This window comes from Gobio gobio, assembly GCF_949357685.1.
Source record: "Gobio gobio genome assembly, chromosome: 12".
NCBI classification, from domain to species: domain Eukaryota; kingdom Metazoa; phylum Chordata; class Actinopteri; order Cypriniformes; family Gobionidae; genus Gobio; species Gobio gobio.
In genome coordinates, this window is record NC_137105.1 from 4,644,014 (window position 1) to 4,669,730 (window position 25,717).

The window sequence follows — 25,717 nt, forward strand, 5'->3', positions numbered from 1 at the left end:
ATGTAATTTTAGTATAGATGCTGCTTATGTAATTCACTAGGTTTTCGGAAGTGAGCCATTCTGGTTAAATGTAATGTTAAATAACTTCATGGCAAAGCTGTAGAAAAGCACAGTCTTACGTGGAACAGCGCCGGTGAACCGGTCAGGCTCTACGGACAGCAGTCTCTGTCTCAATTCATCATGTCCGCTGTTTGGTGGACCAATCAGGGCGACGGGACGCTTGCGGTTGGGCGGCTGATGGTACAGTGCCACCTCCTCATAGGTCAGTATATCCTCACTGTAATGCTCTGAACAATGATTTTGCAAAATTTAAATGTTATTAGTCTAGACTAGGGCTATTGAAATCAGTTACAGGACTTAAAGGGACAGTTCACCCAAAAATGAACATTTACTTGCCGAGTTTCTTTCGTCTGCTGAACACAGAAGAAGAATATTTGGAATGGTAGCCATTGACATCCATTGTAGAAAATAAAATACTATGGAACAGTGTTAATTTTGACAGCAAATTTTGATTTTGTTTTAGTCATAGTCTTTTTAGTCACCTGAATTGTTTTTAGTTTTAGTCTAGTTTTAGTCGACTAAATCTACAGTAGTTTTAGTCTCCTAAAATCTAATGAGTTGAGTTAAATTGTAATACATTAAGCATTTAAGCAATACATAACTGACTGTCAGTTGAACTGACATTTTGACATCATTTTGTTTTTGACATTAAAAATACACGAAAGAGCTCAATTCACTTTTTTGTTTGTTTTTTAAAAACATCTATATAGTTTTATGACTTTGTCTTTCTGTTTTAGTAAGAAGGCCATATCAGGTTAAACTAAAGCTTCAAATAAGTTTTTTTTTTTTTATTTCAGTTGACATTTATTTAATTTCAAGTAATGAAGTTTTTTAATGGTTTTAGTGAACTATTACAACCCATTCTCATTCCCAAGGCGTCAAAATCCGACGCATGGTCAATGCCTTCCGCGTCACATCGAAGACGCTAAAGTCACCCCTAGGCGTCACTACATTGACGCGCTGGGTGCTCCATTCATTTCAGTTGTTTACCCAATGCGTCAGATCAAGACGCATTTTATTCTTTGCATTTGTAAAAGACATGATTTTATTAATATTTTATTCATATTTAAAGGTTACTTTTATATTTTGGAGCAGCTAACCCAACTCCTACCCTAAACCTACCCACTTCTAAACAATATAAAACACATAACAGGCAAATACAAGTACAGTCAAATCTATTTATTGCAAAAACTGACCAAAAACAGTATTAACTCATGTTGCATTCCAAGTCTTCCAAGTCTTCCAAGTCCCACGATGTCTTCATGTAAAGAACAGAGTTGATCTTAATGTTTTAATCGCTGAGATGATGATCCCGCCGCTCCGTTAACGCACTCATTCATATCTCATTCAAATAATACACACGCCTCTTTAGCATGACGCATTCGGTCACAAGACACACGAGAACCAATGACATTTTACAATCAAAGCTGACGTAATGACGCAATTGGTCACGAGACATACGAGAGCCAATGCAATTTCACTATGAAAACTGACGTAACGGGCGGCAATATTTGAAATTTAATGTGTTTAATGTGATCTCCTGCGGATGGAGACGCTGATCGCTTTTGGGGATTTCCTTCACACAAATCAATCGCTTGGCCTCTGCACCCGAGGTGCCCTAATGACTACCGCCCTGTAGCACTCACACCCATCGTCATGAAGTGCTTTGAGCGGCTGGTCCTGGAACACCTAAAAGACTCTCTACCATCCACATTGGACTCACACCAGTTTGCCTACCGCAGCAATATCAGCACAGAGGATGCCGTTTCCATGGCACTGCACTCTGTGCTCACTCACCTGGACAATAAGAACACTTACGCACGCATGCTGTTTGTTGACTTCAGCTCAGCATTCAACACTGTCATCCCAACCAAGTTAATAGCCAAACTTGGAGACCTGGGCATCAATACCTCAATGTGCAACTGGATTTTGGACTTCCTAACTGACAGACCCCAGAATGTTCGTTCAGGATCCACCTGCTCCACATCCATCACACTCAACACTGGTGTACCACAGGGCTGTGTGCTAAGTCCGTTTCTCTACTCCCTCTTCACCTCCGACTGCAAGCCTGTGTATGGATCTAATTCTATCGTCAAGTTTGCGGACGACACAACGGTGATTGGGCTCATCAGCAACAACGATGAGACTGCCTACAGGGAGGAGATCCAGCACCTGGCCACATGGTGCACCGAAAATAACCTGCTCCTCAACACCACCAAAACGAAGGAGCTCATCGTGGACTTCAGGAAGGAGTCAAGAGGCACACACGACACCATCCACATCAATGGAATGGCTGTTGAACGTGTCTCCAGTTTCAAGTTCCTGGGGATCCACATCTCAGCGGACATGTCGTGGACGACCAACACCTCCAGCCTGGTCAAGAAGGCTCACCAGCGCCTCTTCTTCCTGAGGACACTGAGGAAGAATCAGCTCTCCTCGGCTATCCTGGTGAACTTCTATCGCTGCGCAATAGAAAGCATCCTGACCAACTGTGTGGCAGTGTGGTATGGGAGCTGCTCTGTTGCGGAGCGCAAGGCACTGCAGCGGGTGGTGAAAACTGCCCAGCGCATCACAGGGACTCCACTGCCTGCCATCGAGCACATCCAGAGGAAACGCTGTCTGCATCGAGCTCGCAGCATCCTCAAGGACTCCTCTCACCCAGCCCACAGACTGTTTTCTCTCCTGCCCTCCGGCAGGCGTTTCAGGATCCACCGGACCAGGACCAGCAGACTTAAGAACAGTTTTTTCCCCAGAGCTGTCTCTTTATTGAACTCAAACCCCCGCTGATCCACTCCCCTCATATACTGATAACTCTCCTACCTCACATCCACCTTCACTTTGTTATTTGCACTACCGACTCTTTATTACAGTAACAACTGTTTACTTATTCATTTTGCACTACCACACCGTAACTGGATTATGCTCATTTGCACTGCCGACTGTTATTTACAGTACCTACTGTTTACATTTGTATTTTGCACCGTACTTCTAACTGTAATATGCAATCACTTCCACTGCACTTTTACACTTTTTTTCGGATAGCTTCTGTCCATAATTTATTGCACTACCTTAATCCACTGCCATATTCCTAATTTTAGCCTAACATATCATTGTATACCTCTATCTGTAAAATTCTGTTTATAGTAATAGCCATCTGTATATTATATTATATTCATAGTACATATCCACCTGTAAATTCTGTTTATAGTATTAACCATCTGTATATTATTCACTGTACATATTCACCTGTAAATTCTGTTTATAGTAATAACCATCTCTCTATTTATAGACATATTTATATATACTCAGTACATATCCATGTCCTGCACTTATGCAAACGTTGTATATCCTGCACTTGCTGCTATTGCACTTCTGGTTAGACCTAAACTGCATTTCGTTGCCTTGTACTTGTACTTGTGTAATGACAATAAAGTTGAATCTAATCTAATCTAATCTAATATTTGTACTTTTTGAATAAATTGTGCATGCAGTCAACTCTGTCTGTTATATCTGCGTTTTATATACCACACAAATGGGTAGGTTTAGGGATGGGATGGGGTTACATGTCAAAACGTGTCTAGATAGCGTAAATAAAATTATGCTGGCTGATTAAATTGAGAATCACAGTCCAACATGTCATAATGGCAAAATCATAACCCAATATATGATCATCATGACGATAACTTTCCCATGCCCAACGCGTCTGTGTCTGACGCCAAAGGTTTCTCATTGAAATGAATGGAGCACTCAGCGCGTCGATATAGTGACGCCTAGGGGTGCCTTTAGCGTCTTTATTGTGACGCGGAAAGCACTTGACCATGCTTCGGACTTTGACGCCTTGGGAGTGAGAACGGGTTGACTATTATAACGCTGATACTTTATTGAATAATGTGTCAAATCCTGGTCTTTCCTCCTGACTAAGAATGGGAATTAAATTAAATACAGTTTATTGTGTAAGCAAAAACGAATATATAATGCGTGACTTTTAATTATAAACAAGCTCGAAATACACCGGGACTCTTATTTTGAAATGCCTTACTATGTAGTTGCAGCTGATCATTCAAGTTCAGATGAGGGAGATAAAATATGCATTGTTACAACCGTCTAAAACATATTAATATATAAACATCGTAAAGTAAACATTGTCATTATTCATCAGCATTAGTTCATAAACCATTGCCTGGCATAAATGTGTGTTATTCATTGATTGTGATCCGCTCTGGAGCTGGATTGGGGATGAGCCGTGTTTTCCAGCGGTTAGATCAGCATCTGTTACACAGGACATCAGTTCTGACTGGATCTCTTCCCTAATCGTCCCTCCCAAACATTTTCGTCTTGTTTTTATTTGTTGAAAATGACGGTTGATTTTCGTCTTATTTTTTCCCATCCAACATTAGTTTTTATTTAGTTATCGTCTCGTTTTCGTCAGTGAAAAAAGGTTGTTGACGAAAATTATGACGAAAATTATTCGTCAACTAAATTAACACTGCGATGGAAGTCAATGTCTACCGTCAACTGTCTGGTTACCAACATATTAAAATATCTTCTTCTGTGTTCAGCAGACGAAAGAAACTCGGCAAGTAAATGATGACAGAATGTTCATTTTTGTGTGAACTGTCCCTTTAAATCTCACATTTCTCAGAGAAATTCCCAAACAATGAATGTCCACAACATGCTGGATACCTAAAGGTAAAGGTAAATCTATGTTCCTTCTCAGTATGTCTTGTTTTTTTAATGCAAATTGCAGGGCATGAGAACTGCTCTCATTGTTATGTAATTTTGCCCATCTTTAGTGTGAAGAGGCATGCAAGACATCACAAAAGAAGAAACTGAGTCTGTGAACGGCTGTCAATTAGCCAACAACCTTTGTATCCTCAGCCTTTAACCCAACGAAACTGTTCACACCTCATACAATTTTACAGTTCCCCCCCAATTAAAACGGGTGGGGAAAATCCTCTATACTCACACTCAATACCGTAAATAGGGACTTGATGGTCGGCCATTCATTAACACCAGAAAGCAACCAAAAACACTCAAAAATGGTGTAGGATTTACTTCAATATTACTCACCAATATTCTTATTCGGGTTATACAATATTTTTTTCCGTTGATTTTTGCTTTTCTTAGCGCACCAAAGTTTCCCTAAGGAAAGAAGAACTATTGTCATTGATGAACTTTCCACTCAAAGACCAACGGCAACCTCGAAGAATTTCAAGGAGGATGCAAACTCAAAGAAGCATGCATGTTTATGTCTCAATATTAGTTTTAGCAGGGAAATTGTCCAGCTCACCTTTATACTCTTGATTCCCGTCTGTGATGGTTTTCTTCATGGCTTCTCTTTGCTGTTGGAAGCTCTTCCCTTGAGAATACACATAAAACTTTCAATGTTAGCAAAATAACTCCAAATAATCATACGAACCGATATGGTTTAAAACCATATGTGGGCAATAGTTTCAAAATTTTCTCTGAAATGATTTTAAATGATTTTTTATTATTACTGCCAAGTAAATTTAAAGTGTCATAATATAATCTAACAATTTGATACATGAAAAAGTAGCACAAAGAGAATTCTGTGATTTAAATTTCAAGAGATCATTGAATCGTTCAGTGTTGAATCAGTCAAATTGAAATAAATCTGAAATAGAAAAAAAAAAAAAAAAATATTAGAGAAAAAACTTAAACTGAAATTAGAAATGTGGCCTTGGCGACTAACTGAAAAAAGTTGAACTCTTTCCACGCCATTGACGGAATTTATATTTATACGGTAGGGGGCGCTGTTATGAGTACAGAAAGAGTACAGAATCTCCTGATCAAAACACAGGCGAAGAAGCAGCAGAAACAAGCAAATACACATGTAAAATAACAATCATTAATATTAAACAGCATATAAATCAAAACTGTCCAATGCTACTGAATGAAATGTCGACCCAGGACGAGGTATAGGACTGTGAAGTGTGGGGTTTGATGTTTTGATCATCTTTCTGAATCCGATCTGGATGTAGTGTTTGACAAAAACGTTTTGTTCAAAATGTTGCTTTTATTTTTTTAAATCAAATTTACCAACATTCAGGTTTTGATTAAAAAAGAATGCACAAAGCATTTTTTTTTCTTTTGATATATTGCATGTTCAGAATTAGATATTCATACAACAAAATATTCTGGGGGCCATGGGTTCTTCGTACCTCGCTTAATACATCTGAGATGATTTGACAGATCCCAAATCTTTTAATCGTGATAACTGATCTCTGGCTAAATTGGTTCTTCAAACGAATTTGCGTAAATGGATTAAAATATCTGGATTAAGTTGTCTAAGATTACTGCGCGTTCTTGTGTTCCCTGAAGAGGGCAGATACATCGATACTCGAAACCACGATCAGCAGTGCAGCGATTGGCTGGCGGCAAGACAGCAACGTCATGACATCATATAATTAAAAAAGACACCTGGCAAAAAACTTGACGGAAAAAAAGCCCACACATTTCTGGACCTTTATAAGGAAACAGCCAAACGACAAAACCAACAGAAAAGTTATAATAGATAAATGTTTTTTTAAACATGATTCCCAATTATTTATATTCACAATTTAATAGTATTTGTACATCCTTTACAGTTTTATTTCAATGTTGTAATTAGCAATTAATAAAATTTTTAATTCAATTTGAAGCAGATTTGTTACATGACAGCATTAACATTTCTTAATGGTCCAAATCTGCTTCTCCTGTGCTGCATAAGCCATCCCATAATATCAGTCATCACTCAAATTAATGCACGGCTCAGAGTAATTGTACAGCATGTGTGCAAGACTCCAATAAAATTATTAAGTAATTATTCCATCACAAATAAATCTCTCAATCAAGTGGCTGTCTGTAGTAGGGGAGAGCGGGGCACGACCTAACGCTTTTTGACTTTCTCAGTTTGTGTGAATCCACTTTGGGTTCAGAGTATTTATTTTTTCCCACATTAATTGCACACATGTCTAGTACAGTTATGTGGTTTTGTTTTATTAATATAGTGTATACTTTTTTTCTTGATTTACCCAGAAAGAATGGAAGTGAAATGTGACAACATGCCCCATTGTAACATGTGAGGGGCACAATGTAACATGACCAAATGACAGCTTAAAATGTTACCTGATATAATCAAAAAAATATACAAGACAAACTAAAATATTTTGTCAATAAAATACAATTCTTAACTTTTTAAAATAAAATAATGGCATTTTTTAATCATTACAAATATTTTTGAGTTTGACTACAAACACATCGCTAAATACAGCTATACAGCATAGGTCAAAACATAATAATAATTAATAATTTCTGAACATTAACTCTCAGTCATTATTCCCCCTTTTCTCATGGTTTCTCAAAAGAATTCATAAAAGTATAGAATATAATGGCATATTTCTAATTGGGGCTCATTGTAACGCAGTGTTAACACACACACCACCTGCACAACTGGGATTTAAACCACAGCTCGTGTCTTCTGCTGTTAGATCAGCATTAAAGAACCATCTCAACTGTTAAATAACAGATTTAAGATTACAATAATATCAGGTTTGTCTTATTTTAAATAAACACAAAAAACAGACATGAAAACTAAACTTAAGTAAGAAATTTACTTTTGCTATGTTCAGTGATATCTTCCAGAGATTTTTTAATTTTGGCGCAATTTTTTCTCTAAATAATGTTGATATGGCAACTCGTAAATACACTAACAACTAACCCCGCGTTAGGTTGTGCCCCGCGCTCCCCTATTATACACAACATTATAATATTATTTTCAAATACATTTTTATATTATTATTATTATTTAAAATTATTATTGCCCCTGGTTCAGTAAGGAACTCTTGTAATAAAGTAGTAGTGGCTGGGACACATTTTAAGTATCAACGCCGCTTAAAAAGATGCAATCTAAACATGTTTACATGAAATAAGCCGCTCGCGAGCAGGTTTGAGCTTATGGACCTGTTACTATGACAGCAAGTCCAGGATGAGCGTCGACGAACCAAACAATCCAAGATCATGCCAAATCGTCAACAATCAAATCCAGCTAATTAAGTTAGCGAGGTATGAAGAACCACCCCCATGACAGTTTTGTGAAAATGATCAAAAATGCTGGCACTGTCTGGCAACTTAAAAAAAAAAAAAGCTGGCAGTGAATGTCTAAAACTATAACTGAAATCAAAATGATTTAAAGACATATAAATGTAAAAAACTAATAAAAATGACAAAAGCACATAAATTACTAAAATTATTAAAACAAACTAAATTAAAATGAAAAAACAAAACAAAAAACAATTCAAATATTAATAAATACTATAATAGTATATAAATAATAATAAAATCACTGACTTTAAACATAATGACCAATTTAACCCTTAATCGTCCCTCAAGTAGGGTTTACGTTTGAGTCCCTTGGCGTCAGAGAGACCCCAAACTTTTACAGACCGATTGCATAAGGAAATATAATTTTTTTACATGGAAAACTATATATCATTTTTTTTATTTACTTCTCATCTATACATTTATGCTGTGTTTTTTTCGGTATTTGGTAGTTTTTTACCTATTTACTGCACTAACTATGTCATAAATTGCCTCATTAAAAATTATTTTTTTAGGAAAAAATCACTTGAATGATGATCTTAAATAAATATAAATAGTTTTTGGACATTGCTCTATGTGTTAGGGATAGAATACCGCCATCTGTAGGTTTGTGGAAAAACTTTAGGAATTATAGTTAAAGAGAGAGAGAGCAATGACCACATTATCCACTAGAGGTCCATAGGGAAGTTATGCAAAAGTTGAGCTGCCTTTCATCTTTCTTTTATTTGCCCTTTACCCTCTCTTTCTCATGATTGTTCCATGTTGCATTTGTGCTCTAGTATTTGTTCTTCATTTATGTATGGACATTTTTCAGATTTATGCCAGTTTTGTTGATTTTATTTGCCAGTTTCTATAAAAATGCTCTCTGTTGCAGTCACACGTGTGTGTTTGTGTGTGTGTGTGTGTGTGTGTGTGTGCGCGTGTGTGTATGAGACAGAAAGTTCGTTCCACTTTGTGTTTATGCTCTAGGACCAGATCTTGATATAAATGTAGACATTTTCAGATTTATACTGGATTTAGTTGATTTTTTTTTACAAACAAAGTGGAAAAAAAAGCATTTTTTACATTTTCCCATTCATTGCCAAAATCCCCCAAAAATGCTCCAGACACCTGTGTTTGTGTTTGTGTGTGTGTGTGTGTGTGTGTGAGTGAACATGCTTGTTCCATGTTGCATTTGTGCTCTAGTATTAGTACTTCATTTATGTATGAAAATCTTTCAGATTTATGCCAGTTTTGTTGATTTTATTTGCCAATTTCAATAAAAATACTCTCTGTTGCAGTCACACACATGTGTGTGTTTGTGTGTGTGTGTGTACGTGTGTATGTATGAGATAGAAAGTTTGTTCTACTTTGTGTTTATGCTCTAGGACCAGACCTTGATATAAATGTGGACATTTTCAGATTTATACTGGATTTAGTAAAAAAAAATTGACAAAAAAAGTGAACAAAAAATTAAAATATTTTTTACACTTTCCCATTCATTTTCAATGTGGGGTCCATCTGACCCCGAGGGACTTAAACTGTATTTTTTTTACACACCTTTAGAACAACCAAATCAAGCCCAGATTTTGTGTGCATGTTTAGATAGATTATTTAGGAAAAGTCACAGAGTCTCATGGCCCTGAGATGAAGGGAACACTTTTTAAAAATGGAGGAAAAGTCCAGTGGGGTCAGCTGGACTCCGAGGGACGATTAAGGGTTAAAAGTGCAAAATCTTTGCAAATACATCATGAATATTCGATATGCAGCCTCAGCAAATGCAAAACTTGAAATTATAATTTTTTCAATGATTTTGCATGCATTATATCTATTCCCTAATTGAGCTGGCGCTCTACTAACTGTTCTAACCAGACACTAACCAGGTATGAGGCCAGCGAGGGGCTTTTGGTCCTCATGTCCTTCCCTGTACGCCTGCCACCAGTTGGGGTCGTCCTGGCTAGTGACGTGGAGGACGTCTCCCTTTTGGAAGGACAGGCCGAGCTCTCTGCACGGGACATATGGGTCCTCAGATGGGTCATAGCTGAAGTTTGCTTTCACATGCATCTGTAAAGAAAGAGAATGAGGATGCCCACAATGCAATGTAGCAAGAAGTTTTCAAAAATCCCAGAAGGCCCCTAGAAAAGGCAGCACACACTCAAAAGAAGGATTGAAGAGGAAGAAATGATGAAGTCGTACCACAGTCTGTCTGTGAGGAGCCATTTTGTTTTGGGAGTTTGGGATGAGGAGAAATGTGAGGGACCCATGCATGCTGGACTAGAGACAAAGAAACAGAAGAAGCAACACATATTAGAAGGATTTCTGAAGGATCATGTGACACTAAAAACTGGAGTAATGATGGTGAAAATTAATTGAAGACATTTCACAAGATTTTTGGCGAGCATAAGAGACTTCTTTCAAAAACATTAAACCATTTTTATAGACCCCAAAACTTTTGAATGGTAGTCTTTATCAGCAAATGATTATGATTAAAGAGTATGAGGCGTTTCAAAGAGACCTGCCAGATCTCACCAGTATGTTATGAACATCATTAACACTTTTTCCACGGACTGGAATGCCGTTGATCTCGAGGATTTCATCTCCTTCACTGAGCAGGTTGCTTTTCTCTGCTGTTCCTCCACTCACCACACGGCTGACGATGACGCAGTCATGTTCGTTACGAACCGTCACACCCTATACATATACAGAAAGACAGAAACACAATCAAATGCCCATATACAATATAACTGAATTCAAACAACACTTTTGTTTTTGCCCCCAATTTTTCATGAGCTGAACTCAAAGATCTTCTATGTACACAAAAGGCCTATTTCTCTCTAATATTGTTCACAAATCTGTCTAAATCTGTGTTAGTGAGCACTTCTCCTTTGCCGAGATAATCCATCCACCTCACAGGTGTGGCATATCAAGATGCTGATTAGACAACATGATTATTGCACAGGTGTGCCTTATGCTGCGTTCACACCAAACGCGAATAGAGGGTCTGGCGCGAGTGATTTCAATGTTAAGTCAATAGAAAGGCGCGTTGATGCGCGTCTGGAGGTCCCGCGGCGCGGAAGGCGCGTTTCGCGCGGCGCGAAGGACGCGAATCCGCCTCATTCGCGCATCCAGTTCGCGCGAATGACGCAGAATTCCACCAAGGCAGGGTTCTTCTCCGACCCCTGTACGTCTCGTGCTTTTATTTATTATGGGCTGCATATATCTCCTGTTAATGCGACCCGGTTCCCCTCTGTCCCAAACACATATGCATAATAACATGCTGTATATAGGTAGTTTGCATGATTAAAGTAACATTAAAGTTAAGATATGCCTCTAGCTTTAATCATTTAAATATGTCTTTGAAATTTGGGCAAAAACTTCTGGCAGCTTTAGTCGTTGTTTATGCACATGTATCTTCAAAATAGACGACTAGTTATACATTAAAACTATGCTGAAAGCTCCTTTATGTGAACCTTTTGCAGATAAATACAAGTGCATTTTCGTTTACTATTGACACAAATCAATAAGTAAATCATACTCAACTACTATAGTAAACAACTTTTCCTAATTAGGCCTACTCTGTATACATTTTATGATGAATAGTATTATTATATATTATGTTTAAAAAGCTTCTTGTGTTCATATATTTCATTATAAAATGGCATACTATGTACACTACCCTTCCTGAAATACAATTAATATTGTCATCATTCATTGATTTCATGTTAAAATAATATACAAATTCACTACCCTCTTTTGAAATACAATAATCAGTAAAAAAGAATAATAAGACTAATCTGGAAAAATAATCGTTAGATTAGTCGACTAATCGAAAAAAATAATCGTTAGATTAGTCGACAGAAAAAATAATCGTTAGTTGCAGCTCTAAAACACAGCCGCTCTGGATCGATTGGTTCCTGAAGTGTGTGGTTGTGATACTGTCTCTGGAGGAGCTCCTCAAATTGTCCCACGGACATTTGAAAGTAAGAGCGGAACCAGCCATGATAAAGTTTTAGCTCCTGTACAAGATTAGCATACTCCCCTTCAGACTGTTCTTTAAAGAGCACCTATCATGGAATTTTGAAATTTACCTTTCATGTAGTGTGTAACATAGATCTAAGTGAACAAAAACATCCTGTGATAGCTTGAAATATGACAGTGCACCGTATATATAGTTATTTTCTTTCAAAAGTAAGAGTCGACTCGGAGTCATTTTTAAGAATCGTTAGAAGACCGAAGCTTTTTCTCTGACTAGATGACGTCAACTTGTCAAGTTATTTGAATACGATACGCCCACTTATTGCGCTCCAAGACGCCAGTGAAAACTAGAAAACATCATGGCGACGACGCTGTGTTCTGAAGTGCCACTCAAAAGCAAACTTTTTTCATCTGCCCAAGGATGAGCATTTGAAGACTAAGTGGCTTGAAGACAAACCATACATCGTCGCGATTGAGTGTTTATTATTAGTCGTCAAATGTATGTTTCGCGATCTCAGGAAGCTTTTATTATGGACTTTTATTATGGCACATGGTTCTTCTTCGTCTGTCTGTACCATATATGGATTACATGTGCACAGAGCGCCCTCCGGCTGCCAGTATGAATTGAAAACAACACGAGACTCAATCGCTCATGATTAGGCTATTTCTGCCCATTTTGAGGAAGTATTGAATAAAAAATACTCCTCTGTTTAGAAATTTGACACAGACATATGAGAATCTATCAATATGTCTCCTCATCTGCACACTTTTGAACTAAAAGCCCTGAGGGATGTTGATTTGTCGTGAGTCTTCGTGAGGAGAATAGAGGAGTTTTTTTATGAATGAGATCAGCTGAGGCTCATATTACAATCAAACAGTACCGACGCGGTTTTCATATTCATAACTCCTGACACATATTAACAAATTACTGTCACTATAAGACTTTGATGGGCGTTCCGTTTCCGAGAATATCTGCACAGACTATACCAATCACAACTGACTGGGTCATCGGACCAATCACCGCAGATTAGCGTCACGTAAAGGCGGGGTTTTGAAAAGTGAATCACTAAAGGAATCATTTGAGAATCGCTGTCAAAACAGGTAAAAATAAATGCATATTATAAGAAAACTAAAGTCTTTTTTGTCATTGCATGCATGCAAAACTGTTGTTGGGGACTTCTAAAACAATATTTGGAACATTTTAAATGCCATGATAGGTGCTCTTTAAGACTGGGTGCACACAAAACCTTCTTTTCTGTCTTTTAAATAAAATAAAAAGCTTGTCTTCACTGGATGAGGAAGTGTCCGTGTTTTCTCAGCTGTCGCCGTGCATAGGAATCTTGGAGCTCTGAAACGTCACAGACGTCGCAAATTTGTGTAGCGGCTGATGTGAATGGTTTTGACGTGAACTATTCGCACACAAAATATTTGTTTTTCGTGTCCAGTGTGAAAGGGCCTTAGGCTGGCCACAATAAAAGGCCACTCTAAAATGTGCCCAGGACCTCCACATCCAACATCTTCACCTCCAAGATCGTCTGAGACCAGCCACCCGGACAGCTGCTGCAACAACCGGTTTGCATAACCCAAGAATTTCTGCACAAACTGTCAGAAACCGTCTCAGGGAAGCTCATCTGCATGCTCGTCGTCCTCATCGGGGACTCGACCTGAATGCAGTTCATTGTCGTAACCGACTTGAGTGCACATTCGATGGCGTCTGGCACTTTGGAGAAGTGTTTTCTTCACGGATGAATCCCGTTTTTCACTGTCCAGGGCAGATGGCAGACAGCGTGTGTGGGTGAGCGGTTTGCTGATGTCGTTGCGGAGGCATATGTTATGGACAACGAACATAGGTGCATTTTATTGATGGCATTTTGAATGCACACCTCATGTTGCAGAATGATAATGCATGGCCCCATGTTGCAAGGATCTGTACACAATTCCTGGAAGCTGAAAACATCCCAGTTCTTGCATGGCCCGCATACTCACCGGACATTGAGTATGTTTGGGATGCTCTGGATCGGCAGTGTATTCCAGTTCCTGTCAGTATCCAGCAACTTCACACAGACATTGAAGAGGAGTGGACCAACACTCCACAGGGCACAATGAACAACCTGATCAACTCTATGCGAAGGAGATGTGTTGTCACACCAGATACTGACTACCCTTTTCCACCAAGGCAGTGCTAGAGTTAGTTAAGAGCCAGAGCTAGTCCCAGTTCATAGTTTTTCTAAGAGCCTTCTAAGAACCGTTTGCTTTTCCACATGCTGAGAGCCACAACGGAGCCATGTCTTACGTCACTGTATACGTCTTTCTCAGCAACGCTAGCGAGGCAGCGGCAGTGTTGCCAAGTCCGGCTACTTCATCACTGTTGCCGCGGGCTGTTTTTCATGTCAAAAAGCGACCCCAATTATGTGATATTTAGCCCCGGGAATGCAAATTTTAGTGGGCAACCATGTAAAAAAAAACACATATTTTACCCCCAAATGTGATTTTTACTGGGGAAGCCCACCTGAAACGCGATTGGGCTTGTTTTGAGTAGCAATTGGGCGGGTTTTGTTGTGAAAACCTGGCAACCCTGGGCAGCGGGAAACACAAACACACCAGGCTTGTTCCAGATGCATCGACGCTGCGCAGACCGATCCACGTATGCTATAAAAAAAAAACGCACGAGTGAATCAAAAGCATAAGGAGTCATATGCTCTCGCTGGACTCGTTATCATACGGCGATCGGTCTCTGCACAGCACCGCTGCGAACGCCTTCCATCAACAATGCAAACGTTGCGTTACTATTGATTCACATGGCTTTACGATCCTACATCGGCATCAAAACACAACAAAAACACAGCAAATCCAACGCATTCATGCAGTTCGCCGTAATTTGTATAGACGGAGATTACAAACGAGCAGCAGCTGTTAGCTCCATTAGCTGCTATTTCAACAATGGCGGATCTCCAGTTTGTGTTGGTCTTGTTGACTCCGCCCCCAGCGCCTGACGTAATCGGTTCTTACTTCTAGCCCTGTTCTAGCCCAGCAATGTTTTGGTGCTACTTAAGAACCACTTTTCCTGGCTCGGAGCTGGGGCTTTGGGTGTGGAAACACAAAGAACCGATTTGAAACTAGGCTCTGGCTCCAATCTAGCTCTAGCACTGCCTTGGTGGAATAGGGGTATGACTGGTTTTCGGACCCACCAATACAGTAAAACTGCACATTTTCGAGTGGCCTTTTATTGTGGCCAGCCTAACCTGTGCAATAATCATGTTGTCTAATCAGCATCTTGATATGCCACACCTGTGAGGTGGATGAATTATCTAGGCAAAGGAGAAGTGCTCACTAACACAGATTTAGACAGATTTGTGTACAATATTTGAGAGAAATAGGCCTTTTGTGTACATAGAAGATGTCTGAGTTCAGCTCATGAAAAATGGGCAAAAACAAAAGTGTTGCGTTTATAATTTTGTTCAGTATATACACACACACACACACACACACACACGTTTATTGTTGCCCTTAGAGACTATAAATGTTGATGAATGTAGATGAATGACTCTTACCAGAGGCATGTCACGAGTTTTCTCCAGGGAAACCAGTTTGGTGGTCTTTTCATCCTGGTCCACAGCTTCAATAATTTCAACATCCGATTCCTGCCAGGCTATACAATCATGAGCTTCCATCAGGGCCTGAGGAAGAACCATGAACATCAACACTAGTGAATGGAGATGTCGGCATCGACACTTTTGACTTGAGGCTGTAAGGAATCATCCAGAACACCCCAGTAGCCAAATAGCAATACCTTAGCAACTACATAGCAACCACCCTGAGCACCCCTGCAATTGAATATAAATAAACTCACATCAGCAACTGCACATTAGCAACCATCTACCAACTCCACATAAAACACCATAGCAACAGTCTCAACATAAAAAATTCCATCACCCAGAACATTATAGCAACCACATAGCAACATTTTAAAACCTAGAAACCACCAATCAACTCCATAGTAAGCACAGAAAAACACCCTATAGCAGCTACCTAACAACAGCCTAGGAACACCCTTAAAACCACCCAGAACACCACATCCACATAACACAATTTAAAACATGCAGAACACCTTAGCAACACCCTAGAAACCACATATAAACTTCCTTGTAAGCACAGAAAACACTCTATAGCAGCTACACAGCAACAGCCTAGTAACACCCTTGCGACCACCCAGAACACTTTAGCAACCACATATAAATGCTTTTAAAACACACAGAAAACCAGAGCAACTGCATAGCAACACCCTAGAAACCACATATCAACTCCTTATTAAGCACAGAAAACATCCTATAGCAGCCTAGCAACACCCTTACAACCACCCACCACATTGCAACATTTTAAAACATTTAGAACACCTCAGCAACTGCATAGCAACACCCAAGCAACCACCTACAAACTCTATAGTAATCACAAAAAACACCATATAGCAGCTACATAGCAACACCCCCACAACCATCCAGAACACCATAGCAACAAAATAGCAACATTTTAAAACACTGAGAACACCTTAGCAACTGCATAGCAACACCCTAGCAACCCCCTAGTAAGCACAGAAAACACTCTATAGCAGCTACCTAGCAACAGCCTAGCAACAGCCTTACAACCATCTAGAACACCATAGAAACATTTAAAAAAATGTAGAACACCTTAGCAAATGCATAGCAACACCCTAGCAACCCCCTATAAACTCCCTAGTAAGCACAGAAAACACTCCATAGCAGCTACCTAGCAACAGACTAGCAGCACCCTTACAACCACTCATAACACCATAGCAACCACATAGCAACATTTTAAAACATACAGAACACCCTAGAACCACCTATCAAATCTCTATTAAGCACATAAAGACCCTATTGCTGCTACCTAGCAACAGCCCAGCAATGCCCTTACAACCATCCAGAACACCAGCAAAAACCTAGCAACATTTTAAAACAACGAGAACACCTTAGCAACTGCATACCAACACCCTAGCAACCACCTATCAACTCCCTAGTAAGCACAGAAAACACTGTATAGCAGATACCTAGCAACAGCCATACAACCATCCAGAACACCATAGCAACCACATTGCAACATTTTAAAACATGCAGAACACCTTAGCAATTGCATAGCAACACCCTAGCAACCCCCTATCAACTCCCTAGTAAGCACAGAAAACACTCCATAGCAGCTACCTAGCAACAGCCTAACAACCATCCAGAACACCATAGCAACATTTTAAAACATGCAGAACACCTTAGCAACTGCATATCAACACCCTAGCAGCAACCACCTATTAACTCCCTACTAGTAAGCAAAGAAAACACTATAGCAGCTACCAAGCAACATCCTTACAACGATCCAGAACACCACATCAACCACATAGCAAAATTTTAAAACATGCAGAACACCTTAGTAATTGCATAGCAACACCCTAGCAACCACCTATCAACTCCCTAGTAAGCACAGAAAACACTCCATAGCAGCTACCTAGCAACAGCCTTACAACCATCCAGAACACCATAGCAACATTTTAAAACATGCAGAACACCTTAGCAACTGCATAGCAACACCCTAGCAACCACCTATCAACTCCCTAGTAAGCACAGAAAACACTCCATAGCAGCTACCTAGCAACAGCCTAGCAACAGCCTTACAACCATCCAGAACACCATAGCAACACTTTAAAACATGCAGAACACCTTAGCAACTGCATAGCAACACCCTAGCAACCACCTATCAACTCCCTGGTAAGCACAGAAAACACTCCATAGCAGCTACCTAGCAACAGCCTTACAGCCATCCAGAACACCAAAGCAACATTTTAAAACATGCACCATCCAGAACACCATAGCAAAATTTTAAAACATGCAAAACACCGTAGCAACTGCATAGCAACACCCTAACAACCACCTATGAACTCCCTAGTAAGCACAGAAAATACTCCATAGCAGCTACTGAGCAAAACACCCTTACAACCACCCATAACACTATAGCAACCACATAATAACATTATTTTAAAACGCTGCATAGCAACAGCCTAGCAACCACTCCAAACACCCTAGCATCACGATGGCAACTTAAGCACCTAGAAAATGCAGAATAATTGTGTGCTTTGAAAACAAGGCCCTGCCTTAAAAAATAATTCAAACAATCAATCTTCTCTCAAGCCGAGAAGCACTCAAGCAAGTTCCCGCCCATTTCGTTTAACCCAAGACTCGGCCACAGGATTGCCGCTTTACCTCAGTGAAGTTGACAGGCGTACCATACCTCGCAATAATAACCCTTGGCCACATCAGTTTCTCAATGCCAGACTGCCAAACACAACGCACAGCTTAACCTGAACATAAACCCAATCCTCCATAATCTCCCCACAGCGCTGTCAATCATCACATCACCTCTTACCTGTACGTTTTCATACAGAAGGAAGAGGAAGAGGACAGAGCCGTCCCGCTTTATATGCTCGCTGTGTGTGTGCTGATGGAAAGCGGCGGGAGGGCTTGGAGAGGGGTGAATATCTTTAGGGAGGGTAGTAATCTTGTGCCCTGTTCGGTGGCAGGTATCTATTTCTAAGGCCGTTAATTGGATCTAACCTGAGGTGTGTACAAATAGACTCATAGGGAAGTTGTTTTCATGCCCTTGTTAGGGTTTGATTTGGGCCTGAACATGTTAAAGTTGCCGTCAGTGACTTTTTTTGTGTTCAAGATTTACAAAAATTATATCAGATATCAAGTCAGCTTTATTTCTCCAGCTCTTTCACACACAGATGCTTCAGAGCAGCTTTACAGGGATGACAGGAGATGAGTTTAGTTTTAGATGAAAAGATAGTTTTTGATTGATTAATTTGTGTTGTAAAAACTGATTTCAAACTCATGTAAAAACGCATGTAAAAAATATACTGCACAAAATGAAAACAATAATGTAAAATATTAGTATTATTATAAGTGTGGAAAACATTAAAAGTGCATTAAAAAAATCTCTTAAATGTCTTAGTGTGTGTTTTGGTCATAATTTAGACTTTTTAAAATCTAATTTCAGCTTTTTATCTCATAATTAGGACTTTTAATCATAATTTAGATTTTTAAGTCATAAATTGACTTTAAATCCAACATTTTGCAATTTTAAAGTCCTAATTTCAAATCTCACAATGACTTAGCATGTCATATTTTGACTTTTTATTTAATAATGAGGACTTTTAAAATCATATTTTAAACATTTTATCTTATAATTATGACTTAGCATGTCATATTTTGACTTTTTATCTCACTATTATGACTTTTAAAATCATATTTTCAACATTTTATCTTATAATTATGACTTAGCATGTCATATATTGACTTTTTATCTCACTATTATGACTTTTAAAATTATATTTTTGACTTTTTATCTAATAATGAGGACTTTTAAAATCATATTTTCAACATTTTATCTAATAATTATGACTTAGCATGTCATATTTTTGACTTTTTATTTAATAATGAGGACTTTTAAAATCATATTTTCAACATTTTAGCTTATAATTATGACTTAGCATGTCATATTTTGACTTTTTATCTCATTATTATGACTTTTAAAATCATATTTTTGACTTTTTATCTAATAATGAGGACTTTAAAAATCATATTTTCAACATTTTATCTCACTATTATGACTTTTTAAATCATATTGTCAACATTTTATCTAATAATTGACTTATTAGCATGTCATATTTTTAAATTTTTATCTAATAATGAGGACTTTTAAAATCATATTTTCAACATTTTATCTAATAATTATGACTAAGCATGTCATATTTTTGACTTTTTATTTAATAATGAGGAATTTTAAAATCATATTTTCAACATTTTATCTTATAATTATGACTTAGCATGTCATATTTTGACTTTTTATCTCACTATTATGACTTAAAATCATATTTTTGACTTTTTATCTCACTATTATGACTTTATGATAATATAAATGAGCTGATCAGAAATATAGTTGAATATTTAGTGTCCCCAACTGAACAAGCCAAAGCCAAAGGCGACAGAGGCGACGGTGGCAAGCAAATCTCCATCAGGAGACAGAATGGAGAAAAATAAACCTTGCCAGTTCTCCTCTGGCACCCCAGAGAATGAGAATGAGAATGTACAACATGAATCCATTTTTTTTGTCTTACCCTGAATCATTATGGTACACTTGGAATATTTCAGCCCGATCTGGTAGGAAGCGCTGTGGAGGAGCACAGTCCCAGCGTGACTCGCCATAGACATAAAAAGAGAGAAGTAGTTCCGGCTGCAATGTTCTTCCGCAAGACTCATGCAGTTCTGTTTATTAACCACTAGAGTCACGGACTGCAGCTTTAAACAACAGATCAGGTCTTGATTATTTGATTAAACGGCTGATTAACAGTGTTGGGAATAACGGCGTTATAGATAAACGGCGTTACTAACGGAATTACTTTTTTCAGTAACGAGTAATCAAACGAATTACTGTTTCTTCCGTTACAACGCCGTTAGCGTTACTGAGGAAAAAAAATGCGGCGTTACTATAATTTAGCTCATTGAAGCGGTTTTCATCCGAACAGGCTCTCGGACCTGCAACGCGCGCGCGTGTGTGTGTGTGCGCGCGCGCTAGCCATGCGTGTTGGGGGTTGGGTTGGGTGGTACACATAACTGATGATGATTGGTGGGTGGGAGACAAGGTTGAGGTTGATAGGTTGAGTTCACACACACACACACACACACACACACACACACCTTTGACGCACACCCATATGCACAGTCAGCGATGGCAGTCCAACGACTTTAAAGGTAGCTTTCGCAAACTGGAAGTATAAGCGCTACTTTTCCCTCGTTGAGATGAACGGTAAGAATGTTTATAAACATATAAACATTACATAAATGTAACGTGAAGCTTATGCCCAGGGAGAAAGAGTCTATCCACGTCGGTGGCAAGTAATTCTATTTCTAATCTAATGAAGCCTCACGTCATCACAGCCACAATATTAGTGGCTAAAAACCCAGGTGATAACGTGAGCTCTACTACCAGAGGAGTAGTAAAGAAGTACTGATACTATTTACACAATATTTACACTATAGTAGGTCTACTGATAATATTTACAATAATATATTGAATTTGATAGGTGTCTCTCACATTGTCCCACAGCAACATTACAATAGTGTACATTAATGTACAATGTTTTATAATAATAATGTATTCTATTTAGTGTCCAATTCATTCATTTAACATATTTAATATTGGGGGCATCAAGTTATTTGACATATTTAAACATTTAAAAAAAAAAAAAGTAACACATTAGTTACTTTCCCTGGTAATTAGTTACTTTTATAATGATGTAACTCAGTTACTAACTCAGTTACTATTTGTAAGAAGTAACTAGTAACTATAACTAATTACTTTTTTAAAGTAACGTGCCCAACACTGCTGATTAACAAGGACAAGTCAAGGCATCTTGTAAAATTTTACTAAAGTTTTAATGGACACACAACCTCTGACATCAGCAACTACTATATGGGAATTTCCTCCTCCCATTTAAAAGCTGATGAGCCTTTTATTTTGCTATCATAAATTTGCAAGATGATATGGCTAAATGTACAATGATGACACTCCCTCATCCTTTACCTGTAGGTGAGCTGAAGTCAACAGGCCTGTTAGTTCTGTGGCTTCAGTGTGTTTACTGGACTGTAGGACACTTTCCACCTGGAGAACAAGGACACCAGTCAAGAACATGGACAAGTAAAGTTTAATAGACCTTTCTAGACAAGCATCACTATAACTATTTATCATTCAAAAATCATCCCAGATGCAGAAAAATCACGTGGAGGTTAAAAATGACAGTTTTTCCCCCAATGAAATTAATGTATGATTATTTTATTTTAGGGATTTTATAGTACTAAATTATATTTATGGAATAGTTATGATTCACGTATTACCTGTTTATCACTTTTTACCAACTTAAACCATCGTAAACTTTAATGCTTTGGAGCACAGACTTTGGTCTCTTTTTAAAGACGACACTTGGTAGATTATTGCTGGAGTGAAAAAAGTTTAAGTTTAATATTTTTATTATGGAAAAAAAGGCATAAAAACGAGAGCTGTCAAATCGATTAATCGCGATTAATCGCATCCCAAAAAAGTTTGTGTTTACATAATATGTGTGTGTAACTGTGTATAATTATTATTAGAATTTTAAAAAATATTTATATTAAAATATTTACATATATGAATATATATACATGCAAATATTTCATAACTATATACATGAAGGAGTGTGTGTTTATATATACATAATAATTATTATACACAGTACACACATATATTATGTAAACACAAACTTTTATTGCGTTTAATCGATTTGACAGCACTAAATACTATTTAAAATTTTATATGAAATATATATTTCCAAAAACACGTTTTACTCTTAACTATGAGAAAATCAAAGCCATAAATCTAAACAAGTTGTGCTAAAAATTTGAGGTTAATATCTCAAAAAAATTAGCTTTCAGTCAGATTTAGTTTGGGCGCAGTACCAAACGCTTCCACTAGATGAAATTTGCATTAATTTATTAACCGCAAACTTTTTCGAATCATGTACAAGATTTGTTTTTGTGTTCACATAGCAAGAGCCAAAACCTTTACCAAGTTTTGTACCATTCCGATTAAGTCAAATCTAAAAAAAGACAAAACAAAATGTAAAATTTGACAAAAAAAATAACTAAATTAAAATTCCATGACCTTCATATTTGTTGAGGCACAATTCCTTATAAAAACTCTGCTTATATACAACCATTTTTTTGTATTTTAAAAGTCAATATGAAATAATTTATTGTTCGTTTTTTTAAATAAATGTTTCTATAGTTACTGTAAAAAATTAATTCATGTAATCCGTATGTTTGCAACCATAAACATCCAGTCAATTCCCAATTAATGAAATAAAGTCCCATTAAATCTCTTTACTTGTTGAATATCCTGTTTATGAAATGTCACATTACAATAAAAAATGCTATTTCATGTTGACTGAGTGATGAAACAGGACTTGTGTGCTAACACCTCTCTGTGCTGCATTTAACAATAAACTAATCAGCACACACACATGCAGTGATTGTAATAATCCATTAGATCTCATTCTGGCCTCCAGGAAGTCTGTTTGTAAGCCACTGACGGATTACATCCCCAACGGCCAATGGCTTCCTCCAGCTACATGCTTTGGCACAGGCCAGATCAACCAATTACCACGTCCTTATTAAGCACCTCAGGTGCCTTGGGTCAAGTACAATGACTAACATTACCTCCAAAAAAGTACAGATTCACATTTAAGCTGCGCTGCAAAATCTAGTAATAAACCGCTTTTAAGCCATCATTGATGTGCTCCGAACACAAAAGTTTGGTTGAGCTGTTTTCTTACATAACTTAATTGAATGTAATTCCATTTTGAGTTTATTTGACATAAAAAGTAGTAAAACGTTACAACTTATTTGTCAAGGTTAACACAATAAGGTTGCATTAACTTATTTCCACGAGTCAAAAAAATCATGTTATTTAATGTAAACATAAATATATTTGATTAAAATACTAAATATAAATAAATATTCTTACACCGCCATTCAAACGTTTGGGGCCAGTTTTAAAGAAATTAATACTTATATTTAGCAAGGACGCATTCAATTTATCAAAAGTGACATTAAAGACATTTATAATGTTACAAAAGATTTCTATTTCAAATAAATAATAATAAAAATGACATTTATTCTGTTTTGTTCTATTCTATTTTTAAGCTCTTTTGAATTTTCTATTCATCAAAGAATCCTGATTTTTTTTAATGTATTATTAATTATATATCACAATTCTTTTTTATATAACTCATAATTATAAGATAAACAGTTTAAAATATGATTTAAAAAGTCCTCATTAGATAAAAAGTCAAAAATATGATTTTAAAAGTCATAATAGTGAGATAAAAAGTCAAAAATATGACATGTTAAGACATAATAATAAGATAAAATGTTTAAAATATGATTTTAAAAGTTCTCATTATTAGATAAAAAGTCAAAAATATGATTTTAAAAGTCATAATAGTGAGATAAAAAGTCAAAAATATGACATGTTAAGTCATAATAATAAGATAAAATGTTTAAAATATGATTTAAAAAGTCCTCATTATTAGATAAAAAGTCAAAAATATGATTTTAAAAGTCATAATAGTGAGATAAAAAGTCAAAAATATGACATGTTAAGTCATAATAATAAGATAAAATGTTTAAAATATGATTTTAAAAGTCCTCATTATTAGATAAAAAGTCAAAAATATGATTTTAAAAGTCATAATAGTGAGATAAAAAGTTAAAAATATGACATGTTAAGTCATAATTATAAGATAAAATGTTTAAAATATGATTTTAAAAGTCCTCATTATTAGATAAAAAGTCAAAAATATGATTTTAAAAGTCATAATAGTGAGATAAAAGTCAAAATATGATATGTTAAGTCATAATTATAAGATAAAATGTTTAAAATATGATTTTAAGTCCTCATTATTAGATAAAAAGTCAAAAATATGATTTTAAAAGTCATAATAGTGAGATAAAAAGTCAAAAATATGACATGTTAAGTCATAATAATAAGATAAAATGTTTAAAATATGATTTTAAAAGTCCTCATTATTAGATAAAAAGTCAAAAATATGATTTTAAAAGTCATAATAGTGAGATAAAAAGTTAAAAATATGACATGTTAAGTCATAATTATAAGATAAAATGTTTAAAATATGATTTTAAAAGTCCTCATTATTAGATAAAAAGTCAAAAATATGATTTTAAAAGTCATAATAGTGAGATAAAAGTCAAAATATGATATGTTAAGTCATAATTATAAGATAAAATGTTTAAAATATGATTTTAAGTCCTCATTATTAGATAAAAAGTCAAAAATATGATTTTAAAAGTCATAATAGTAAGATAAAAAGTCAATATATCAAACTCGCTCTCGGCAGCGCGCATAAACGTCACACCCTTTGTATTTTCCCGGCAAAAACGTCCCAAATCCTGCACATAAAAATAACGGTGCTTTGATAGACAACCTAGGAAATCGGGAAAGGTCTCGTTTTTAAGCTTCGTTACAAGCTGTTCACACATTGGCAATACAAAAAGCGAGTAATACATAAAAGTTCTTACATATAGTCCCTTTAAAGACAAGATAACTTTGAACAAATTTGAAAAAATGAGTTTTTGCTTAAAACAAGCAAAATAATCTGCCAATGGGGTAAGAAAAATAATCTTACAGTTTTTCTCAGTCGCTTTGGTACATTTCTCGAATCATCCTCGACATTTGCAAAACAGCATGTGCATTTCTCAAAACAATTCGTACAAATAGCAAAACACCATGGATTACCTGCAAAAGCCAGTCTCTTGCTCAAAATCCTTAGTTCATCTCTCAAAAGTAAATATCTGTGTCCATGAACATGTCAGTGCCATCAGAATGACAAGTCCTTGTGTCATTGTGTATGAATAAGACGGTCAAATTGCTTAGTCATGTTGTCAATATAACTGTACTCTGGAGGGATGTTCTGATGCAAATATGGCTAAAA

General features: G+C 36.8%; 1 protein-coding gene across 3 annotated transcripts in view; it reads right to left on the bottom strand.

The window, feature by feature from the left end:
* Window positions 1-25,717, bottom strand: part of LOC307135460 (protein PALS1-like) — a 69,879-nt gene that overhangs the window by 28,833 nt on the left and 15,329 nt on the right. For all 3 annotated transcript variants that reach the window (XM_079831929.1, XM_079831930.1, XM_079831931.1), the window contains 8 exons: window positions 21,757-21,834; window positions 15,666-15,791; window positions 10,669-10,830; window positions 10,336-10,413; window positions 10,020-10,203; window positions 5,351-5,419; window positions 5,131-5,202; window positions 120-287 (listed from right to left, as the gene is read on the bottom strand). In XM_079831929.1, the coding sequence (XP_079688055.1) occupies window positions 120-287; window positions 5,131-5,202; window positions 5,351-5,419; window positions 10,020-10,203; window positions 10,336-10,413; window positions 10,669-10,830; window positions 15,666-15,791; window positions 21,757-21,834 (937 nt within the window). The remainder of the gene's footprint in view (window positions 1-119; window positions 288-5,130; window positions 5,203-5,350; window positions 5,420-10,019; window positions 10,204-10,335; window positions 10,414-10,668; window positions 10,831-15,665; window positions 15,792-21,756; window positions 21,835-25,717) is intronic.